Below are 24,742 nucleotides of genomic sequence, written 5' to 3' on the forward strand. Positions count from 1 at the left end.
AAACCCGCGATAGACATGCCCACCAAAACCGCAGACCAAACGGATTGAGTCCGCTATGCCCGCTAACTTTTGGGCTTCAAATACAAGGCCCATGCCCGCCCCGCAATGTTACTTAACGGGCTATGTCCGCGGACTTAATGCCCAATTGACACCTCTAGTTGTATCTTTTCTTCATCTTAGACTTAGTAGAAACAGCTCCTGGTTGCCACGCATAATTCTGGAAGGTCCTTGTAACAACTCGTCCTGTAGACCCTACTAGTCCCCCGCTAGCTTGCCCTCATAGGCCCTAAGCTATCCTTGCAGGGCATCGATCCTAACCCCTCACTGTGGCAAATGGAACTACTCATCCAAATCCACAGTAGGTTATTGGTGCGCCAAGCGTTCCTCGAACCCTGGTCCTCACCCTTTATCAACCTTCCCAATTGGTGGCAACTTGTCATGTGGGAAAGTTGATAAAGGTTGAGGAAGAGGGTTCGAGGAACGCCTGACGCACCAATAACCTACTGTGGATTTGGATGAGTAGTTCCATTTGCCACGGTGAGGGGTTAGGATCTATGCCCTGCAGGGCCAGCTTTGGGACTTTGGGGGAAAGCTAGCAGTGAGGCTAATGGGTTCCACGGGACGGGTTGTTACAGTCCTAAACCAATTGGACCTAAAACTCTTCAAGTGAACAGCTAGATTAACCTCCTTTGGCAAATGGAATGTATCTCAAATGGTTGTTTTGCTGGAAGAATTGATCTTCAACTTTGTTAATGTTGAACAAGGCTCAAGGATCTTCTTGGATGGTCTCATGATCATATCATTAGTGGGTTTTTCCAAATCCCGATACACCCTGCTGACCACGAAAAAACAACATTTACCTGCCCTTACGGTACTTTTGGCTATAAGAGAATGTCTTTCGGTTTATGCAACGCTCCTACGACCTTTCAAAGATGCATGACGTCCATTTTCTCAGATTTAATAGAAGATATGGCGGAGGTTTTCATGGACGACTTTTCAGTATATGGAGCCTCTTCCTCATCCTGTCTTTCAAACCTCTACAAAGTGCTAAAAAAGGTGTGAAGAGACTAACCTGGTGTAACTGGGAAAAATGTCACTTTATGGTTCAGAAGGGGATAGTCCTCGGCCACAATATCTCAAAGTAGGGGATAGAGGTCGACAAAGGGAAGATTGAAGTAATGGTTCAATTACAACCACCTAGATCAGTAAAAGACATCACGAGCTTCCAGGGTCACGCGGGGTTCTACAAGCGTTTTATTAAAGACTTATCAAAAATTGTGCGATCGTTAACGCGGCTCCTTTGCAAAGAAGAAGAATTCATTGTCGACAAGGAGTGTTTAGATGCATTTAATAAGATCAAAGAAGCTCTGGTGAGCGCGCTGGTAGTCTAGGCACCTAACTGGGATCTTCCTTTTGAAATTATGTGTGATGCGTCTAATTATGTTGTAGGGGCAGTACTAGGCCAGCAGAACCATGGAAGACGCTCAGACGAGGTACGTGACAATGGAAAAGGAGCTCCTTGTTGTAGTCTTTGCATTCAAAAAATGCCAGAGTTACCTGGTCGGTTTGAAAGTGATTTTTTACACGAATCATGTCGCCGTAAGGTACATTTACTCAAAAAAGGACACCAAACCTAGGCTTCTCAGATGGATCCTTCTTCTGCAAGAATTTGACATAGAAATTCTGGACAAGAAAGGAATTGAAAATGGGGTAGCCGACCATTTGTCTAGAATGAGGATTGAGGATCCGCTCCCGATAGATGACTCAGTGCCCGAATAAAAACTAATGCACTTTGATTTCCTGGAAGAAATGAGCCACACAATTGGACACATGATTGCTCACTCGACCCCCAACTCAATCAAATCGATCGAGTTTATGGCAATCGAGTCAGTTAAGCTACCTTGGTACTCAGATTTCGTGAACTGCATAGTATGCGGAGAGATTCCTAAGGAATATGATGCCCACAGAAAGAAAAAGTTATTCAGAGACGTCAATAGCTATTACTGGGATGAACCCTATTTCTACAAAAAGGGGACTGATTGCCAATTCATATGTTGTATAGCCAAGGAGGAAGTTCAAGGAGTGCTCGAGCACTGCCATGGGTCCGCTTATGGAGGTCATTTTGCTACTTTCAAAACCGTTCAAAAGATCCTCCAAACCGGTCTTTGGTGGCCAACCATGTCCAAAGACCCGCAGCTCTTCATAACAAAGTGTGATCCATGCCAGAAAATGGGTAACATCGGTAGGAGGAACGAAATGCCTCAACAGCCCATCTTAGAAGTTGAAGTTGTCGATGTGTGGGGAATAGATTTCATGGGACCATTCAACCCGCCTTCGAATGGGAACATGGACATCCTGGTGACAATTGACTATGTCTCAAAATGGGTTGAAGCAATAGCCAGCCCGACAAATTATCACAAGGTCGTGGTGAAGATGTTCAAAAACATCATTTTCCCGAGATTTGGAATCCCTAGAGTAGTAATCAGTGACGGAGGAACCCACTTCATTAATAGGGTTTTCGATGGCTTGTTGGAAAAGCACGGGGTAAGGCATAAAGTTGCAACGGCTTACCACCCACAAACCATAGGGCAAGTGGAAGTAAGTAATAAACAGATCAAGGAAATATTAGCTAGGATTGTGGGAATCACGAAAAAAGATTGGGCATTCAAGCTAGACGATGCGTTATGGGCTTACAGGACAGCTTACAAAACCCCGATTGGGCGAATGCCATTCCAGCTTCTTTACAGAAAAAATTTTCACCTACCAATTGAGGTCGAGTATAAGGCGATCTGGACAACTAAACTCCTGAATCTGGACATAAAAACTGCTCAAGAAAGGAGAGCAATGGATCTTCACGAACTCGATGAAATACGATTAGAGGCTTATGATAATTCAAAGATTTACAAGGAAAGAACTAAAGCTTTTCATGACAAGAATATCCAACACAAGGATCTAAGAGCTGGAGATAAAGTTCTCTTATTCAACTCCAAGCTTCAACTGTTTCCCAGGAAGCTCAAGTCAAGATGGTCAGGACCCTTCGTAATTAAGGAAGTGATGCCTTATGGAGCAGTGACCTTGCTCGGGAAGGATGGGACCGAGTTTACCGCAAACAGAGAGAGAGTGAAGAAATAGATGGAAAATGAGAGCACAGAGGAGGGGTCATCATTGTACCTCACCGACCCCGCCCTAGTCTGACAAGCATTGAAACTCAAGCTCAGGGACTATAAACAAGCTCACTTGGGACTTGGGAGGAAGTCCCAACGGCAGAGTTGTAAATATAGTTTACGTTTTTTGGTATTCCTCTCTTCGGTGTTTTTGACTACCGTATGCCCTACCCGGTGAGCTACGCGATGCCTTACCCGATCAACCCCTCGAATGCTGGTCCGAGCAGGTCGTCCGTGCACATAACCGAGCTTTCTGATGAGCAAATTCCAGCACCTGCTGAAGCCGGTGAAGATCCTGGGTACACCTTGGCGAGCATGGAGGCTGCCACAACCTCCTTCTGCACCAACCCATGAGGTACCACTTTCATCCAAACCATTGTTTATACCATTGCATTGAGTTTTATTTTTCTTTGTGTGGTTCTTAGATTTCTTATTCATACTTTTATTTACACAAGGGACTGTGTAATATAAGTTTGGGGAAGGATATGAGAATGTATTTAACATTGTGTTTTATTTTCTTATTTTCTTATTTCAAAATTTTGCATACTAGTTTTATTCATTTGAGTCTGCATCAATTTTCGTAAAAAACCCAAAAAAATTTGAAAATTTTTAAAAATACAAAAAAAAGAGTGTTCATGTAGTTGCATTTACATATTAGGATTGAGTCTAGATTGCTTCATATAGGATTATTGCATATTCATTTTAGGGGACAATGATTAAACCTACCTTGTTTAAAGTCCAACCTTAGAATTGAAGTTATAGCCCTTAATCACAGTTCATTGTTGCTAGATCAATCTTTGGAAAAAAATGAAAAATCTTTGTTTAAAACCTTGTGTCTTTTGAAAGCTTTTTCCACTTGTGTGAAACTTGCTTGAACATTGTATCATCTCTATATTATTGGACTTAACTGGAACTTAAAATTATCTTGCTTATGGAACTTGAATGCCTTCTCATGGTAACTCTAAACTCGGGTTAACACTCTATTTTTGCCAATCTTTTCGCTTAACCCGAATTGTTTTCCCTACCCTTGAGCCCAAACCTTTTCTTTCAAGCCTTGTTGTGATTTGTTGAGTGAGGCCTTTTCAGCTTTGATAGTGTTATAGGTTGTGAAACCTTGAGAGTATTGAAAACGACAAAGAACTGGCTCTTGTTTTAGCTAAGTTTTGAATCATTTGGATTGGCTAATAGAATCGGTTTTGAAAGATAGGTAGTTAGCATGTTTATTTGGGGTTGGGTTGAGGAATAAAAGAGAAACTAAAGAAGAGAGTCCCTAAGGTTCAGTTTAATTAGCTCTAAGTCTCTAAGTAAAAAAAAAAAAGAGAAAGATCTTGATATAGTCTCCTAGAAAGAAAAAAAAAGAGAGAAAACAAAAAAATTTGGGAGTATAATAGCAAAGAAAGAAAGAAAGAAAAAAATGTTTTAAAGAGAGCTAGATTTTTAAGTTAAAACCTTAGGGATTGTAAAAAAAAGGGGAGTTAAAATCAAGGTTGTAGGCGGTTTTATTCTAAGGTGTTGGATAAATAGAATGTGAATGAGAAAGGGGTAGATCATCAAGAGTTAAGCTTTGTATGCCTCAATTGTTCTCAATCTCAGATACCTTTCACAACTGTTTAGCATTTCTTCTTTTGAGAGTAAGCCACCTAAAGATATTGTTTGGAACCTACCTACCAAAAAGCCTTACCCTTGGAACCGATTAAGCTTGATTTGCTTTCTATTTGCAAGAAATCGCCAAACACTTTAATGAATGTGAAAGAGATGTTCTTTGGAATTGCAAGTCTTTACTGTTAGTTGGAGGATGAACTAGATCGATGCATGGTGATAAGCATAGAAAAATATTTGTAAGTATGTTGATTGATCTTATCACTGTTACACTACCTTTAAGGACTATAGCTTGAATCCTTCGCTTAGTATTAAAAAGTTATGAGTCCCCATTTTCAAACCTCATCCTCTTACTTCCTTGCTAGAGGACTAGCAAGAGATAAGTTTAGGGGTGTGATAACTCTCTAATTTACATGTTTTAGACACCCTTTCTGTCCATATTTTGCATTATAGTTACCCTAACCTTAGCATTTTTAGGTCCTTAACCGTAAGAATTTGCATTTAGGCCATTTAGGGTGTTGCATTGTTGCATTCGTGCATTTTGGATGAAAACAGGTGCTTTGGAGCCCAAAATAGGGAAGAATGTGATAAAACTCGAGCATGTACCAGAAGGAGTGATCGATCAAGAAGAACAGTCTGCACCTCAACCCGATCAAAGAGGATATAAGAGCAGGAAGAACAACCCGAAACCCTACCCGAGGAGCTACCCGACTCAAACCTCGTGCACCGCCTCGAGCAGACCTTCGGGCAGAAATGAGTAGCCAGGTTAAAAGGATTTCCATATATAAACCCCCTCTTCTTTCTCTCGCCCTAGCACGCCGCAGACACAGAGAACAGAGAGCGAGAGCTTCTGAGAGAGAGATAGAGCGATTCAAACACTTTTTTTACTTTTAATATTTTTGCTATTCTTTTCAGTTTCGATTCTGTACTCTATTACTTTTACCTTATTTTTCAATACAATGCAAGTTTCATTCATTTGTGTTTTTTTGCTTTTTACCATGAGATCTGAGTAGTGAACTAAGGTTTCTAAGGATGGGATAGACAAATATGTGTTCTTGATCGGTTATGATGTCCTAGCTTGATGTGATTCTTGATGCTCTGAAACCACTTGATGCGATTCTCCCAAGGAATCGACGCTCTAAGGTAGGTAGACTGATAATCCTATAACTTCGCTGGCTCGCAAAGCTGGATGATAAGGCATGAGATAAACTCGAAAATCCTTATGCCCCAAACTCTCTTAAAACAAACCAAACAAAGAAAGGCGGTGGAACTTTAGATAGAAGCTTCGCGGAGACAAATGACAAGGCGTGAGACGAATCCCGAAAATCCTTATGCCCTAGACTCTCTTATAACGACTCTTCAATCCTCAGCTAGTGAATGGCAACGTCAAGTGCGGCGGAATCACTTGATATACCGAAACTCTTTGATGTAATCCACCAAGGAGAACTCTTTGATGTAACCCACCAAGGAGAAAGAACTAGTTCCAAAGGAACAAAGGAGTTTTCCACTCTCAAATAAAAGATAAAAGATTTCTTGATTGAATGATTTCTCAAATGAGATTACATGTGTTTATAAAGAGATAGAAAATTTGGTCACAATGCCCAGTATTGATTATTCTTGAAACTAAAAACATTAAAGATACTAAGTTGAATGAAGATCCAACTCTTGGTACATGTTTCCCTTCCTCCAAAGTGACTTTTGGTGCATGTATCTCTCATTTTCGTCACTCTTCTTAGACCACAAAACAAAGTGATTATTTTGGGCTTTCTTGGGTTTTTATTAGGCTCAAAGTAGACTGGACTTGATAGACAACATCCCCAATAGAATTTCTCATGCTTTCTTTGGCCATAAGCTCTTGAATTGACCCATTATGTGTTTCCTTGATCATCTCTCTCTTTGACTCTTTGATCCAACTTGCTGATGAGAAACAACATGGGCTGTATGATTTCTTCCCCTTGGGCTTAGTAGAAACAACTCCTGGCTGCCAAACATAATTCTGGAAGCACCTAAACCAATTGGACCTAAAACTCTTCATGTGAAGAATTAGATTGACCTCCTTTGGCAAATGAAGTGTATCCTTGTATTCCTTGGGCCAAATCTTCCGTTTCTGAGCTCCTTGGAAACATAAGAGATCTATTAACATCCTCCAAGTGGTTTCATGTCGAAATTGTTTCTGAGTTGCTCTGTGTAACACGATATTTGGCTCAGACGTGAAAGTTGTACTGGGATATATCCACTGATTTGAAATATCCATATCTTTCACATATGAACTCATCTCAATGTGATTCCAATTCTCCATGGTTACGGAATGGTTCAAGATTCCAGAACAGTTTGGTTCATAGCTTGAATCTTTCTGACTTGGTTGGAATTCTCCATTGAATGCTCGTAGGTCCAAATCGTGTAGCCATGAGTTCACCTGATTTGTAAAATGAATAACTTCTTTATACAAACTCTGATTTGACTGATTCCACTTCGAGATATGCTCTAAATGAGGTAAGAATGTATCCCAAAGAGTCGTTTGCCTGGAAGAACTGATCTTTGACTTCATTCGTGTTGAACAAGACTCAAGAGTTATCCTGGATGGTTTCATGATCATATCATAGCTTGAATGTTATTTGATAAAAATTCCTTTCTAGATTGGTGTTCTTAATGCTCGAGAGGTTGAGATTAGATCTAGGGTGTTTTGCCATCGAGAGATGTGTTGAAATGCTTGAATCAATCAATGCTAGAGATTTACTCACTTAGCCTAAGAGATTAGATGTGTAAGGAGTTTATTGACAATAATGAATCAGATTTTAATGCCTTCTTAGTCATGTTTCTCCAACTAGAGTTGGGTAGGGGAGTGATTAAGGTTGATTGTTCTACCACGAAAGTGTTTTAGCAAGGTTTAAAGATTCATTTTATAAGGAATATTTGCTTGAGGCATGTAATACATCCCGATTTGATTAGGAGCACTTAGGAGTCGATTACCCCATCCTTAGAAGCTTTCGCATCTTGATTGTTTAGCTTTTACCTATAACTCGACCCCTTACCCCGAACTGGTACTCGATCACCAACTTCGTGTATTCCTTCGAGCTGTTCATCCTTTTCGTCTTGATCCGATCATCACACCCGATCTTGTACCCAAATGCTTGCATCGAATACTTAGGTCGTGTGGTTTTTGCCCTTTTATTTACTTTTCCTTACTTTAGGTTGTTCGATAAAACCCTCCATTATTGCTTGGCTTGACTTGCATTGTTCTCATCTTATCTTATCTGCTAACATAACAACCATTTGGATTGATAACCCTTTGTACTACAACTGCATAGGGAATTGATACCCTAGGTGAAAATCCTGTTATCAACATGGCAACAGCTAAAATTGAAAAGTCGAAAAGAGGATTCCAAGCCACACACTTAATAGCTTCATCAAACTGCCAGATCTTCAAACATCTACCAGTTTCCAGTTCCCATATACGGACAGATCCATCAGTTGAACCTTACAAGAAAGATACAAAACTTGGCATCTTGGAAAAAGAAAAGAGAACTCAACAAAATTGAACAATAACATTTAATAAAATACCAGAGGCTATCCATTGGCCAGAGCATTCAGTGGATATGGTAGTAACTTGTCATGTATGGCCTTTATATTCAAGATAACATGAGTTTGGATACGGTCTAAGATCTTTCCTACTCGGTAGCTTAGGCTTCAAAGACTCAGGATCGATGTTTGTCTTTGGAGAAAGGAAACACAGTGAGATTCAGATACAGAAAATGAGATAAAACAAGAAAAATGAGATTATCAAAATTCGTCCTGACTCTCTTCTTTAGAACTCTCGAACATAAATATAGATCCAAACAACGGTCAAAAGATTCTTTTAGTGCATTCTTATATGTTGGAATGCTTCTCACAGTTGCAAACCTACGCACACATTAATTTTAATTACCATAAGGCTTACAAGCTTAACAGTTGAGTATATCAAGCGGTACTTTTACAAACCTTTCAGGAATTCATTTTGGACGATCTTCCTCACACATCAATTTTTCTAAGGCTATCTCTTTCTCTGTTGGAATGTATTCCAAAGAGGGATTGTATGATTCCTCATGTCCTGTAAAACCCAAATTGCAAAGCATTAAAGACCTTAAGAAAGAAAAAAACAATTCCTAGACAGATGATCAGCAGAAAAAAGGAAAAAAAAAAATCACCTGGCAATTTCTGTTTCAGTGGAGGAGTATAAATTAATTGCTTGCTCTAATAATCCGAAGTTGAATCATCATTATGCCATAAGAGATACAACTTGGGCTCTTCTTCAGGCTTACCAAACTTGATCCACCCCTTCCGGATTGCTCTAACGATCTTAACAATAATTATAGCCTCCCATTTTGAACGAATGCGCCTTCGCTTGGGTTCTGGATACTGAATCAATATTCAATTAACTCTTCACCAAACGATTACAAGGCTAAGAGAAATGTATCAAAAGAACAATTACTCTAAGAAGTGATGATCAACATAGATTATCCCCAAGCACATCGCAAGAGGTTTTACAACTCAGATTAAGCATAATGAAGAAGAAGAGCTTCATAGCTCTTTTAAGTTGATCCCGTAACGGCCAAGCTTCCTCCTCGATCATAGTCTTTCCTCTCTTCTGGTCCACGTCATCCTCTTCTTCACTTACTTCCTTCTGACATATGGCATTGTACAATCATATCACCACCAAATCCTACACATGGTGTAGAATAGATACGTCTAGCTCTCTGTCGCTCATAGGATCCTCAGAGGAATAGTGTCCTTCTGATACAAGTTTATTCAAGTAAGCCAATCTTCTATTCCTTACAGCTACAGCTACAGACCTCGGTTTAAAGCTCTTCTGAGGTCCGCCTTATCTTGTTTTTTAAGTATCAACTTCATAGTCATGTTTCAAATCATCAAACTCAAGCAGTAAGCAGTTCTGATCCCATATCGTTTTGAATTAAAACAAATAAGTAAGTTTCAGTAACAAATAAGTAACATTTTTGTAGGAATCAATCTTGTTCTTGTTCTTGGTCCAACCTATGACTTAGTCTTAATATATAAACCAGCTTTCATTGGTCCACCGCCGAGTTAAAAGACAAAACTCGGAAACGTCATGGTGTTAATATCCCTAAAAATTAAGTTTTCAGTCCTCCAAATTTGGTAAATATCATATGCAAACAGCACCAAAATTGGCTAAATAGATCATAGTATCATAGCAAGGAGACGTACGTACGTATCAGATATACAGAAGAGCTAGTCATGATTGGTTTTAGATAACGAAACTGCTCCATTTCTGTCCATCCTCATCCACATTTGCATCCTCAAATGTATATTCACGATCGAAAACAAAAAGAATCAAGTTTTCTAAAAGAGTCTTTAATTTGTTTTCAAAGAAATCAAAGTTGTAATAGAACTAAACCTCATCAAGTATCATCTTTATTGTATACTCAGCCAGTTTCATTTCAGATTCGAAGAGGAGTGCAATCAGCATTTACTTCACCTGCCAAAATGGCATACACACTTTTTCATTATATGACAATTCACAATAAAAATAAAAATAAAAAAATTTGGCATATACAGATATGGTTTCCTACAAATAATGCAGAATTAGTAGTGAAAGTTAACAAAAAGTCTTTGAAACTCAACATGTTGGAAAAACAATACTACTTTAATTTACATAAAAATGTTTGTGGAAAAAAAAACTACTTGCTTAACAAATCATCTAGATTCAAAGTCACTCAGGCAGAAAATCAAACAAAAGAATCGATCTTGTGATTCTGAATGCTAGCTGTTGCGTCTTGTGTAATTGAAACAAATGTATCAACATATAATTATAAGGACTGTAATAAGTGAAATATAAGCCAAAAAAAAATATAAAATGCCCAATATTGTAACATTTCAAAGATCATACTTATATATAATACGACCTCTAGGAGGAAGAAAACATATTCCACAAAACAGATCCTTCCTTCAACCCAACATGTTAAATACAAACACATCTACTAAGAGATCATAATATTTTTAATCGTAGAAAATAAGGGGGTTCGAAGAATTTATAAGATACAACACAAAATAAGAACGTTAGCAAATGATCACAATATGAATCTATTCTTCATATCTATCGCCAACATATTTTTATATATATATATGGTCATATTTATGGATATGGGTTTAGGTGCCTCGGGCTAGCATTTCTTGATACCTCTTGAAAGACAAGAGTTTCTGAAGTTTCATCTGCTTATGAAACCTTGAAATAAAGAGATCTGCGACATGGTCGATCTCATCTTCTAGCTTGAAATTCTCTCCTTCTTCTTCCTTCGAGTTCCTCACCATATCTATCACAGAACTGCCTTGACCTTCCTCTTCCAAGTCCCCAAAATCATCCTCTCCTTCGAACAACGTGTGCCTCAGATCAGGATACTTGTCGTTGTCCTCGTGAACGTCGTATTCCTCATGATGGGCCATTGTGGATGACTTGCTGCTGTAGAGAACTATAGCCTTGTTCTTGTCTTGGTCTTGGTTGTTGTCCTCATGATCTTGATCTTGATCTGCATGGCCCAAGAGGTTGTGAATCTTGTTGGAAATCGAACGGAACCCGAGCTTCTTGTGTTTAACAAGAGACAACATGAGGACTCTTGTTTTGAAGGCACTTGTTTTGTTCTTTATGGCTATAGATTTAGCCTTTGCTGCAGAGCTCAACAAACAAACGATCTGTTTCATCAATGCGGTAGCTTTCTTCATATCTTCTTCTTCTTTGAAAGAGCTTCAATAATTGTGTGTGTTTTTTTTCTTCTATTATGTTGGTCGATGTTGCTTAATTAGCATGGAAAGGAACATTGGAGGTAAGAGCCCGTAGAGGATTATATAGGACTATGGGAGTGTCAAGTGTGTTTTCAAAAGGTACGGTCACAAGTCATGGCTTTGTGAGAGTCTTGTTGTCGTATTGTTGAGTTAACGGCTATATGTTTTACTTAATGGCACAGCAATCTTCTCACAGTTCGCCACGTGTACAGAAGCCATTTGATGTAGTGGATCACTTACTTTTTTTCTGTATTTCAACCTTTATTGCACGTTCTCTTTAATCAAATTGCATCGTGCCTACATTTTACGAACGTATGCATTTGATATTTCTATTATTTCTTTCTTTGATAAAGAATCTCATGAAATTAGTTTTACGTTAATTTTGTTTATAAATTGTGGCCTAACGGGGAATTTCCACTTTGGCGCCGATCAGTCGGGTATGATTTTTTCTTTCTTTTCTCATAAAGTATCATGCCTACTATTAATTTAAAACGAAAAATAGAAATGTTCATTATTTTTCGAGTTGTACTGTTGATGTTTGGTACGTCATAATATGCACAAATTTTTGTAAACCTAACATGTCTCTCGCGGGGTTGAGAGCGTGCTGATCTATTTATGTTTAAAGGGACTTCTTAGAGGTTTGGGTGTTGAGAGTTTGTTGTAGAGGGCTCTAAACTCCGGATCACACGTTTTAAAATATATTAGAACATCTTATTATGATATGGGCTAGGTTATGTTAGAGCATCTCGCATTAATAATGTATTATCTAAGTTTCTAACTATTCCCAAAAGAAAGCTCGTATCGTAATACTTCTCCAGTGGTCGACTGGACTCTAGTTCGTACTTTTGTGGGACTCTAGAATCTAGATCACTTTGATTGGTTTATCTATGAAAACCAAAAAGTGCAAGACGTATTGCATGGCCAACAATATGTATATATTGTAAATAGGAAAGAATCTAAATAGGAAACAGATACGTTTTACGATAAAAAAAATATAAATATATATTTGTGAAGAAAATGAACTATAGTAGTAGTTGAGACTTGAGAGTTGGGAGTATATATATAAACAGTCGAAATTACATAATTTGTAAATGACGTATGTATCCGCAAAGAGTCGAAACCATTGTCCACTTCGTCTTTTAAAGATTTGATTGAATACGACTTTAGTTATTAAATGTGATTAACTTACCTACGAAAGCAAAAGCACAGCTAAATTATCAAAAACAAAATTTATCATTTGTTACCCAAAAAAAGGTTTTATCAAATTTGTGTAACAAAAAAATGTTTTTCTTAGAAAAAGAAAAAACTCACAATTGGGAAAGATGCTTGATCCAGCGGCGACGTAAATTCATTGTACTTGTCTTTTAAACCACACTTTATAATTTTACTTTATCTTTTATATAGATTCTTATTTACTTTTTCTAAAAGTCAGAGAAAAAGATGAGATGGAGAAAAAAGCATTTGATGGTTTTGTTGTATAATTGGAAAGTGGTTACGCATTTGGTCTCTCTCACATTTCAAGGCGCCGCGAAAATTTCTTCTTGCTCATGGATCATTATTTTTAGCTTTTTTCTTATAAGATTCTATTTCGTTTATAACAACACTTCGATCTCTCTTTTTTTTTTCTAGATTTCTTGAAATTTTAGATTTTGGATATCATATAACATTGTCGATGTCAAAAGAAAAGTTGTCCATTTAATTTAAAATTTAGTTTAGAGGATACCACTTGGAAAAGTATCATTGCTCGGTATCCAAATTTGCACATAACCCAATTGAGTATTTTAGCTAAGAGAAAGAGTTCAAAACGTAACGTTCATCTGTTTAATATTTCAGAGAATATTATTGCATCTGCTCTTTCTTTTTATCTTTCTTTGTCATCTATAACTGAAGTTTGCAGAGGAAAAAGACATGCGGGGGGGTTTTCGCGGATCTACCTATATTACCCGTAAACCCACAGAAGAGAGAATGGGAAGAGGAAAAGGAAATGTCATCTATACATTAAAAACCATAAAACATATTTCGAGTGTTGGATTAGACATTCCCATTCAGATTGCCAAAGAGATAACATTGGAACAGTGTTTAGAACTCTATTCTTATTATTCTAATTAATCAGAACAGAAACTAAACTATGAACCAAAAGCTATCAAAATCATCGAAAAAAACCCATCAATAGCTCACTATTCAGTAGCGTTCAGTCCTCACTTAATCCGTCAATCCTCAACAACTAAACTTCATAATGTTAAAACCAATGTCTCAAGTTCCATCAAGTCTCAGTTTCTTCTAATAACAGCCATATTACAATTCTTTTACACAAGTCTATCAAATTTAACAATGGTTGTTTGTTCAATGAGTGACTAAACTACCACAAATGCAAGCATGAACAAAGAGAAAAAGCACAACTTGGGAAAATATTAAACCTTGAAAGAAAGCAGATATTGTTTCAACAAGACCAGAGTTCTAATCGACTACTCATCTAGTAGTTTCATAATCCCTTTATAATATTCTCATAAGCAAAAAAGAAAGTCATAAGACATAAAAACTACTAAAAGCAAGAAAACAAAAACTAAAAAAAGATCCGAATCCTCTCAACTGAAAACATCTGTGAAAAAAGATGATTGATTTCGTGAGAACTCAATCTCCCTTTTTCCTGAAAGAGCATCCTTCTTGGAGCCTTGCTTTACCACCAGTAGGCTGGCACAGAACAGTCTGACAATTTCCGCACACTACAACTGTTTGAGAATGGCTGAACACAGTGGTTCTGCAAAAATAACCCACAACCAACCAATTCATTACCAACTGTAATCTCTCCACATCACTACTGATCTAATAGCTTAGAAAACTCTTCCTAACATCAATCACCTCTAGTTGATAAAGCCCCTAATCAACTATACTGCCTTACTTAGTGTAGTCACTTCATAAAACTCACTACTGATAAATTATGCATTCAGAAATGAGAAATATATCAATTCAAATCATCACTAATGAAATCCCAAAACAGTATCCAGATTCTTCCTACTAACACCAATCTATAGAGCACTCAGTTCAATACAAAACAACATTATCCGACTCTAAAGAACAATCGATTTGAAAAAAAAAAAGACTCACATGTTGAAGCATCCCTGACATTTCACATCCTGAACACAAACACAAAAAAGAAACAAGAATCAGTATTCATTGCATCACGAATCCATTAGTGTTTATAGAGTTTAAAGGAGAAGGAAACAGTACCATGAAGAAAGAGTTGGGAGATTGAACGAGACGCTTGAGCTTATGCTTTCTCTTCTCGAGCTCGGCAGGAGGATTGAGCAGATCGATGTCGTTTTGGAGCACCTAATCCACAGATCCAAAAATAAACAAACAAAATCTCAGAAACTTCATAGGAAATGATTAGAGAGAACAAAAATTCACAAACAAAGGAGATGAACAAAGCTGACCATGATTGCTTGTGGGACGGCGACGAAGACGAAGACGAGACTCTGTGAAAACCCTAGAAGCAACGAGACGGCGAAATGTGGGAGCTTCCCATTCGATATATACCACAAAGATGTGACTTTACAAGAATAGTGGGCCGGATAGGCGCCCCAGCCCATTATAATTGCAAACAAGTAGGGTGAGAGAGATGTTCGCTTAGCAGTTTATATATTCTCTTAATTTTGGAAAACCTATATTGAAACCATATACTGTATAATTGAAAATTTATTTCCTTAAATCCTAAGGAAATTGATTCAAAAGAGTTACCATATAAGAACAGAGTTGTTGCGATAAATTAGGGATCCTCTATACAAAAAGAGTTATTTATGGAATTGACTAAGTAATGTAATCTCTCATAATATCAACCTTACAATACTTGGGGTCTTAGCCGCTTAGGACATTGTATTCAGTGTCACTACCCAAATTTAACTCTACCTTCACTTGCTTCTAAGAACAAATTTCTCTTTGATATGTTTATCTTAATTTTCTACATGCAATGTTTTTCTTAGCATTGTTCCTTACATTTATAACCACAATGAATATCATTTTTTTAAGTTTAACGATTTGAAATTGATTCCCTTGTATAATTAGCTATGTAGCCAACATTAGTCAACATCATTTCTTACTATAGTTTACTTACAAAAAAACAAACAATGAGGAATAAAGTTATAAAAACCAAAATTAATAGTTTTAATTTCTATCATATTTAAAAATGGGAGATTCTCAAAATAGTACCAAATTAGGTTTTTCTTCCAAACATAGTAAACATTCTCAAGTTATCCAATTTTAGCACACAAACTCTAATTTAATATTTAATTAAAATTTCGTCTTTATCTCTAAAGAAATCGGGACTTATGAGATAGAAGAAACAATGTTCACCAGCAACGAAGCTCTAATCTGAGAGCGATGAAGTGGTTTCACAAAACATATGAGCTTAAAGTGTGACGAATAATTGATTTCCATGAGCCAATCGAGTTCTTAACCCCCCCCCCCCAAAGACCTTGAAGCATCCCAGATCTCTTGTCAATCGAATCTCATTGTCGATATGTCGTTGATGTCGCCGTGTTCACCTAGCCGTATTCACATCGCCGATTTTTCCTAGCCTTGCTTGAGAATCTGATAATAGATAGATTAAGAGAGAAATTTGAGAAGGAAGAGAAAATAATTTCTTCATGTATCTCTAATGGAGAATTTAAAGTCAAAATTGGGGTTGCAGAAGAAGAGAAGGAAGAAAAAGGATATTAGGGAGAAGAGAAGATGACTCCAGAGTCTCCAGTAGTGGTCATAATGGAGAGAGCTGAACAAGAATCAATTGTGATTAAACGTGATTGTATCAGGTATAAAAGACAGTCATATTTGATTGAGAAACAGAGACAACAACATGAGGCAAAAGAGAAATTTTGTGTAAGCTTTCATGAATTTCATGGAATCTTTCCCGGATTTTCAAGGAGTCCTAGAAATTAAAGAGAACATGTAGCAAAATCAATCACATTCTAGTGTTCTTTTGAACCATCATCTACAACTATTGTAACCTAAAAGAACCTAAATTATAATGGAATCTAGCACATTTGTATGGTTATCAGCTTGAACACTAACAAGATCGCAGTTACCTCAATACCTAGTAACTTGTCTAATAGAAACATTTGACACTCTTACAGTGCGTAAACATTGTAAAGTACCAAAAATATATTATAAAAGTGTTTCAAAACCCTCATAGATGTCTAACACCAGTCCATTTGCCAAACCATCAACTCCAGCAACGTTGTAATGACCATCCCCAAAATCTGCTTCTTCTTCTAGGAAAGACGACAAGAATCCATTTGATTTGAATATTCCACTAGTTAGTAGTGATGATTATGTTTTCCAAATGAAGACATTAGGGATGATAGTGAATCAATTCATCCAAATGAAGAAACACCAATAATGGTCATCTCGTCTTTGCAATGTACTCTTTTAATCGATTTGAATCCAAATCCGATGGTGGGATCAGATGCACAACCGGTAGAGCTAGATCTTAATCAACTGTATAAAGAAGACAAAAATTACTCGGTTGGAAATCCATGTATATATTAAATTGTTTTCTAATCTATATATACATTTTTGGAGACATTTAGCAAATAAATCCTGGAGTTGAAACTTATTATAGGGAATACCATTGATATTAAATTTTAATTTAATAAAACTTTGTAAAACTTAGGTTTGTCCAAAGTACTCTCCCTTACAAAGGCCCAAGCCCATTGATATCCTAAAATTTTGGATCTGAGATTTTATTGAGTTTTGGATCTAACATTTTAACATTAAATATTAAATAGAGAGATATCAAACATTAAAAATTAAATAGAGAGATATTGGTTTACCTAACTCGATGATCACAGCGCTATCTACGTTAAAATATATAGATTTTTTAGGATCCGAGATTTTAACATTAAACATTAAATAGACAGATATTGGTTTACCTTGGTCAATGATCATAGCGAGATATGCGATGCGATGTTACTCCTTGATTCCCATATATTTTCCCCCAATAATTTATCTTCAAAATCAAACAAAGCAAACAAAATTAAATACCAAAATATATCATACTAAATTCAGACCCGCACATAAGTGCAAGATTGATTTCAAAAGTTAAGGTTATTTATCAAGTCTACATTATATTATGTATGTGTGAGATTACGTTTGTAAACATATTTTTAACAAATATTATTAACATTTACAATATTCTATTTGTTTTAGTCAAAAAGTAGGATCAGATCTGTTTACTTAATAGTAGTAACAACTACAATAAAAAATAAGAAAAAATAATATGTTTATTTATGGACAGAAAAACTCATCACCTCCCATACATGTCATGTTTTTTTCTGTCTCATAATTGTAGTTTTGGATCAAAATTGATTACACCATAACATTTGGATCGAAACGACAGTGGATCCGAATCAAATGTGAACCGAAGTGATCGGTTATAAAAATTAACCAAATTATAAAGATTAGCCAATGCATTATTGACATGTGGGTGTCTCTGGGTATCTAAAATTGTATGGGCACAGACATAGCTCTCTGAAAAATAAAGGATTAAAACTTTTTTTTTTTGATTTTATTATTAAAAAAAAATAAAAGAGATCTCATCGGTATAACCGATGGGAATGCTCTAATAACTTCTTCATGTTTTCTCTTTCACACCATGTGTAGTAACAACATTTTTTCTTTTTAGCGCCTGCAGACATATATATATACATATAAATATTATTAAATCATGTGTGGCTAAAACATATTAAATTCATTTAAATAATGGTACTTCCATAAATGTATATTGGTACCTCCATAATAATATATAAAAATGAAAAAAGTACCAATTTAAAATATTATATCTTAAATGAAAGATATTACAATTTTCACAGTTACGATAGTCTTAAGATATAATTTCATAAAGGTAAACAAAATATTTAATTGTTAAATGGATAGTATTTCGTCAATCATGATGTAATTGGGAACCCTTTATAATAGAAGGAATATATTAGAATCCTAAAAACATAAAAATATATTTTGTTTTCTTTTCTCTGTTTTTGTCAACATAAAAAATATAAGACTAGTTCAAAACCGAACAAAAAGGGCTCATATATATTTTCTTGAGTTATGTCTGAATTTTTAACTTTGTAAAAATACATTTAAACATAAATTAGTTTCATAATTAAGAAAAGACTTTTACAAATAAATAAAAAACTTATAGCACTGCAAAATTTATTATGATTTATGTTATAAAACATAACGCAAATATAACTTGTCTAATAGATCGCAATTACCTCAATACCTAGTAACTTGTCTAATAGAAACATTTGACACTCTTACAGTGCGTAAACATTGTAAAGTACCAAAAGTATATTATAAAAGTGTTTCAAAACCCTCATAGATGTCTAACACCAGTCCATTTGCCAAACCATCAACTCCAGCAACGTTGTAATGACCATCCCCAAAATCTGCTTCTTCTTCTAGGAAAGACGACAAGAATCCATTTGATTTGAATATTCCACTAGTTAGTAGTGATGATTATGTTTTCCAAATGAAGACATTAGGGATGATAGTGAATCAATTCATCCAAATGAAGAAACACCAATAATGGTCATCTCGTCTTTGCAATGTACTCTTTTAATCGATTTGAATCCAAATCCGATGGTGGGATCAGATGCACAACCGGTAGAGCTAGATCTTAATCAACTGTATAAAGAAGACAAAAATTACTCGGTTGGAAATCCATGTATATATTAAATTGTTTTCTAATCTATATATACATTTTTGGAGACATTTAGCAAATAAATCCTTGAGTTGGAACTTATTATAGGGAATACCATTGATATTAAATTTTAATTTAATAAAACTTTGTAAAACTTAGGTTTGTCCAAAGTACTCTCCCTTACAAAGGCCCAAGCCCATTGATATCCTAAAATTTTGGATCTGAGATTTTATTGAGTTTTGGATCTAACATTTTAACATTAAATATTAAATAGAGAGATATCAAACATTAAAAATTAAATAGAGAGATATTGGTTTACCTAACTCGATGATCACAGCGCTATCTACGTTAAAATATATAGATTTTTTAGGATCCGAGATTTTAACATTAAACATTAAATAGACAGATATTGGTTTACCTTGGTCAATGATCATAGCGAGATATGCGATGCGATGTTACTCCTTGATTCCCATATATTTTCCCCCAATAATTTATCTTCAAAATCAAACAAAGCAAACAGAATTAAATACCAAAATATATCATACTAAATTCGGACCCTCACATAAGTGCAAGATTGATTTCAAAAGTTAAGGTTATTTATCAAGTCTACATTATATTATGTATGTGTGAGATTACGTTTGTAAACATATTTTTAACAAATATTATTAACATTTATAATCTAAACTCATACCAGTACAATATTCTATTTGTTTTAGTCAAAAAGTAGGATCAGATCTGTTTACTTAATAGTAGTAACAACTACAATAAAAAATAAGAAAAAATAATATGTTTATTTATGGACAGAAAAACTCATCACCTCCCATACATGTCATGTTTTTTTCTGTCTGATAATTGTAGTTTTGGATCACAATTGATTACACCATAACATTTGGATCGAAACGACAGTGGATCCGAATCAAATGTGAACCAAAGTGATCGATTATAAAAATTAACCAAATTATAAAGATTAGCCAATGCATTATTGACATGTGGGTGTCTCTGGGTATCTAAAATTGTATGGGCAAAGACATAGCTCTCTGAAAAATAAAGGATTAAAACTTTTTTTTTTGATTTTATTATTAAAAAAAAATAAAAGAGATCTCATCGGTATAACCGATGGGAATGCTCTAATAACTTCTTCATGTTTTCTCTTTCACACCATGTGTAGTAACAACATTTTTTCTTTTTACCGCCGGCAGACATATATATACATATAAATATTATTAAATCATGTGTGGCTAAAAGATATTAAATTCATTTAAATAATGGTACTTCCATAAATGTATATTGGTACCTCCACAATAATATATAAAAATGAAAAAAGTACCAATTTAAAATATTATATCTTAAATGAAAGATATTACAATTTTCACAGTTACGATAGTCTTAAGATATAATTTCATAAAGGTAAACAAAATATTTAATTGTTAAATGGATAGTATTTCGTCAATCATGATGTAATTGGGAACCCTTTATAATAGAAGGAATATATTAGAATCCTAAAAACATAAAAATATATTTTGTTTTCTTTTCTCTGTTTTTGTCAACATAAAAAATATAAGACTAGTTCAAAACCGAACAAAAAGGGCTCATATATATTTTCTTGAGTTATGTCTGAATTTTTAACTTTGTAAAAATACATTTAAACATAAATTAGTTTCATAATTAAGAAAAGACTTTTACAAATAAATAAAAAACTTATAGCACTGCAAAATTTATTATGATTTATGTTATAAAACATAACGCAAATATATAATATTATTATATTATATATGTATATGTGTATATGTAGTTATATACACTAGAATAAATAAATGGAGAGAGATCGAGAGGGGAGGGCGAGAGTTAAAAACAATGAACTTCTATTACTTCACTCTCTAACTTTTTGTTATGTATTACAATGAATCAACAAACGCATATATATAGGGACTACTAATGGATAAGTCATACATGGGATAAGTGAAATAAATGGATAATTATTAAACAAGGAAATGACTGATTATGAATGGATGATGACAAACAAACAAACTTAGGCTAAGATGATCATGAATAATCAGATGGTATGCAAGATGTTTCAATACCTTTATGATGTTGTAACATAAAGGATGTCAATCTATAAAGAGTGTGATATGTAAGCAGTCAAGATGTGATCAATGCATTCAAGTTAAGCCAAATATCAAGTTGATTTGTTTCTAACAACCTAATGAGAATAATGAAATGCAGATCATCAATGACAAAAATCACCTTAAACATCCAATCTCTCAGGTTAAGCATGATATTTGGACACAAATGGCTATAAAACTTAAGGAATCACTGATATAAGATGCAAAACATAAACTAAACAAGGCCTAAAATATGGTAAAATATAGTGACATCAACACCCCCAAACTTAGTTTTTGCTTGCCCTCAAGCAAACAAACAAAACAAAGAGAGGGAAGTAGGTTTGAAAATGGGATATGAGAATCTAAAGCTTGCTAATAAACTAGCTAGAATCAATGTCCAAGTTACTAGTACTATGATGCAAGGTGAATAAGCTATACTTCAAAATTTTAGACAAGTCTTTCACAACCTTAACTGATTCTAGCCTTAGACTTCCACATGCATTCAAATCAGTCATTTCCTTTAACATTCATTAAACAAGAACATGAATCAGATTATGCAATGTTTAAACTCATTTGGCTTGGTAATAAGGGTTTAGAGACAAAAATGGTCTCTCTTTTGAGTGGGTCTTATCATTAACAAGGTTTCTCTCACAAAAAGTGGATTGAGCTTTAGAAGAAGGCTAAAGGTAAAATCACTTAGACACATACAAGAACAGAACATTTTCTACCCAAAGGTACCCAAAGTGTTTGTTCCTATCATTCTAATCCCATAATGTCCTAGTTCTACCCTTTAACTTCTTCTTTTCTCTTTTCTGCTTGTTAGTCTTAGGAGAGGTTTCTTACTTGATTTTTCTATTGGAATGGGGTTTTCTTTCTTATTTGCTAAGGCTCTTTCTTGTTTCCCAAGTCATAAAGCTTTTTACTAGACTCTTCTTTTCTTTCTTTCTTTTCTTTGATCAGAACCTTATTTAAAACTTTTATACCACCCCATTCTTTCACTTAGAGCTTGAATTTAATTAAAAACACTTCTCTCCTAAGGACTTTACCCTTTTCTTTCTCTTCTCCCTCTTTTCTTTTATTTTTTCAAACACAACAAGTCCCAAACCCAGAATTTAAACCACCTAGTCCTATCTAGTTTGAAAAATGCAAACTAGAACTATACAAGGCTTTATTCTTGTCAGTTCAAACCTAACACTTTCTACCAAGCTCAATCCCAAAAATAGGCCTCACATACTCAAGAATAAATATGGCTTGAAAGAAAGGTTGGTTAAGGGTGGGGAGAACTGATTCAATGATGAAATCAGCTACTTGGATCAACAAGAGTGGTAAAAAGGGGAAAGATGATCCAAATATATATTAAGTATCCATGAGTTTAAAACAATGCACAAACTGACAATTAAAAGTCAATATTAGGTTCTTATAAGTAGGAAATGACATCAATTCACAACATGCTTCAGTTTAGGCCAGAATGCAACATAGGAATTCAAGACTTGGTTGAATCTTATGTTTCTAGTCACTCAACTAGCATCAAAGTACTATTAACTTGGGCATTGATCCTAGTTTGATAAATTTAAACAAGTTAACAAGGCTAAACTCATCAATGATCCCAAATGCAGAATATGAAACAGTCCTACATGGAACATACTAACAAGACCCTAATATGCAATGCAAACTACATGAACACTCTGTTTTTTTTAAAGATTTTTGTGAAAAATTTTCATTTTTTTGGTTTTTCTATGCCATAGATGAAATGCAACTACTAACATGATAATGATAAATATTTGAAATAAGAAAACAGAAAACAATGTCAAATGCTATCTCAAACCCTCCCCCAAACTTAAATTACACAGTCCCTTGTGTAAGAAAGATTTGGAAAAGGATTCAAGAATCAAGAAACAACATTAAAACAAGAAATGCAATGGTATATACAAAGATAGAGTTGGAGTATTACTTGGGATGGGCTGAGGGTGAGATTCATTTATTGGAATCCACAAAGTGCTTAAACTCCCTTCCTATTACCTGACCAACCATAACACTAAAGAAAACAAGATCAAAATAACAAGAAACTTAAACTAATATGTACAAGGATACCTTTGGGACTTCCTCCCAAGTGAGCTTGTTTAAAGTATCTAAGCTTGACTTTGCATACTTCTTATGCTTTGGAAGGGTGATAGAGAGGTGATGAAGTCCCCTCTGGTCTTAAAGATTGCATTGCTCCTCTTATTCCTGGTTCAAAGCTAAAAGAGTTGTTTCTGCAAATAATACTCAGACCTTGCCTTGCTTTCTTTGGAGAGGAACTTCTGACTTTACCATGGAGCTTCTTGATTTCCCTACTTATCTCCTCATCCTTAGTTGTTAACTCCCTCAATGAATCATGTAGAATGTTGATAGTTTGAAGCTCAAACAAACCATCAGAGGAAGGATTTCTTGGCTCTTGTTGTTGATGAAGCTTGGGGATGAATTCTGGGCATTTTGGGTGACTTGGTACCACTCGGTCGAGTGGTAGGTCGAGCAGTAGGTCGAGTTCTTTGTTTCTACCCCATTCACACCCTCAAATATTTTAGACTCAGTTTCATGATCTTTCTCTTCAATCATGAAAATATGCCCATCAATAGTTTTCTTCTTCTGCTCAAGCTCTTTAACTTGTGGCTTATCCTTCATTTCAACATCTTCTAACAAATGTTCATGACTCAAGACCATCATTGCTTGCTTATCAATATAAGCCTTGTACTTTTTCAGCATTTGCTCTCTAAACCGTCCTGGAAACGGTAAAGGTGGCTGATAGGGAGGAGGAATGAACCGAACCGACTTGTTAGAATCTTGAGCAATGACTCGATCAAGCACTCGACAATGTGCTCGGCCGTGTGCATGGTCGAGTGTATGGTCAAGTGGTGTCACAAGCTCAGTTCTCTTCTCATTCTGCACCTCTTGTTGGAGAAAATCCCTCCCATCTTGGTCGTCACTGTCCTCAGTTAGCTTTCTAGGTAGTTCTGTGAGAGAGATAGCTTGGGCAGTGGCAATCTCCTTTAGATTGTCAATTGATGTCCCATTGAGGTGTCTAGAAGAAGAAGATTCACTCTTGCTCTCTATGAGAAGCATTCTGCAAGTTAAAGCTTCAATCTTGATATTAAGGTCACTGTATATGCAGTCCATCTTGTTTTTCATCTCTGTGAGCTTCCTACTTGTTGCCATATCTCCATTAGCTTGGCCTTGGAGGAATTGATGAAGCATACTCCTCATCTCTTGGTCTAGAGCAGAAGCTTGTTGTCGTTGTAGTATAGTGGTAAGTAATCCCGCCTGTCACGCGGGTGACCCAGGTTCGATCCCCGACAACGGCACCAATTGAAACATGTATTTTTCTAATCTTAACGTATGAATGAATGGATGAT

At 35.5% G+C, this 24,742-nt stretch overlaps 2 protein-coding genes and 1 pseudogene across 2 annotated transcripts; all 3 read right to left on the reverse strand.

Annotated features, from left to right (window-relative positions):
* The window catches only part of LOC104763210 (ribosome biogenesis protein BOP1 homolog), a 45,913-nt pseudogene extending 35,868 nt beyond the window's left edge, over positions 1–10,045 (reverse strand).
* Positions 10,046–10,624: 579 nt separating this feature from the next.
* LOC104760776 (uncharacterized) lies at positions 10,625–11,667 on the reverse strand. Its single transcript, XM_010483738.3, has one exon. It carries the CDS (start codon positions 11,493–11,495, stop codon positions 10,926–10,928), a length of 570 nt encoding a protein of 189 aa, XP_010482040.2. The 5' UTR covers positions 11,496–11,667; the 3' UTR covers positions 10,625–10,925.
* A 2,288-nt stretch (positions 11,668–13,955) lies between these two features.
* On the reverse strand, positions 13,956–15,199 carry LOC104760777 (small ribosomal subunit protein eS27y). Its single transcript, XM_010483739.3, has 4 exons — positions 14,990–15,199; positions 14,784–14,885; positions 14,661–14,689; positions 13,956–14,313 (listed from the first exon to the last, which is right to left on the reverse strand). The coding sequence occupies exons 1-4, from the start codon at positions 15,143–15,145 to the stop codon at positions 14,187–14,189; spliced, it is 414 nt and encodes a 137-aa protein (XP_010482041.1). The 5' UTR covers positions 15,146–15,199; the 3' UTR covers positions 13,956–14,186.
* Between the last annotated feature and the right edge of the window lie 9,543 nt (positions 15,200–24,742).

The sequence above is a fragment of the Camelina sativa genome, chromosome 18 (assembly GCF_030686135.1).
Source record: "Camelina sativa cultivar CO46 ecotype springtype chromosome 18, ASM3068613v1".
In the NCBI taxonomy this organism is placed as follows: domain Eukaryota; kingdom Viridiplantae; phylum Streptophyta; class Magnoliopsida; order Brassicales; family Brassicaceae; genus Camelina; species Camelina sativa.

Excerpts from the sequence above, each read along its gene's own strand:
- LOC104760776 (XM_010483738.3), bottom strand. The coding sequence starts at position 11,495 with ATGAAGAAAGCTACCGCATTGATGAAACAGATCGTTTGTTTGTTGAGC.
- LOC104760777 (XM_010483739.3), bottom strand. The coding sequence starts at position 15,145 with ATGGGCTGGGGCGCCTATCCGGCCCACTATTCTTGTAAAGTCACATCT. Across the intron at positions 14,886-14,989 it reads CCGTCCCACAAGCAATCATG|GTGCTCCAAAACGACATCGA; the intron begins GTCAGCTTTGTT and ends TCTGTGGATTAG. Across the intron at positions 14,690-14,783 it reads CTCCCAACTCTTTCTTCATG|GATGTGAAATGTCAGGGATG; the intron begins GTACTGTTTCCT and ends GTTTGTGTTCAG.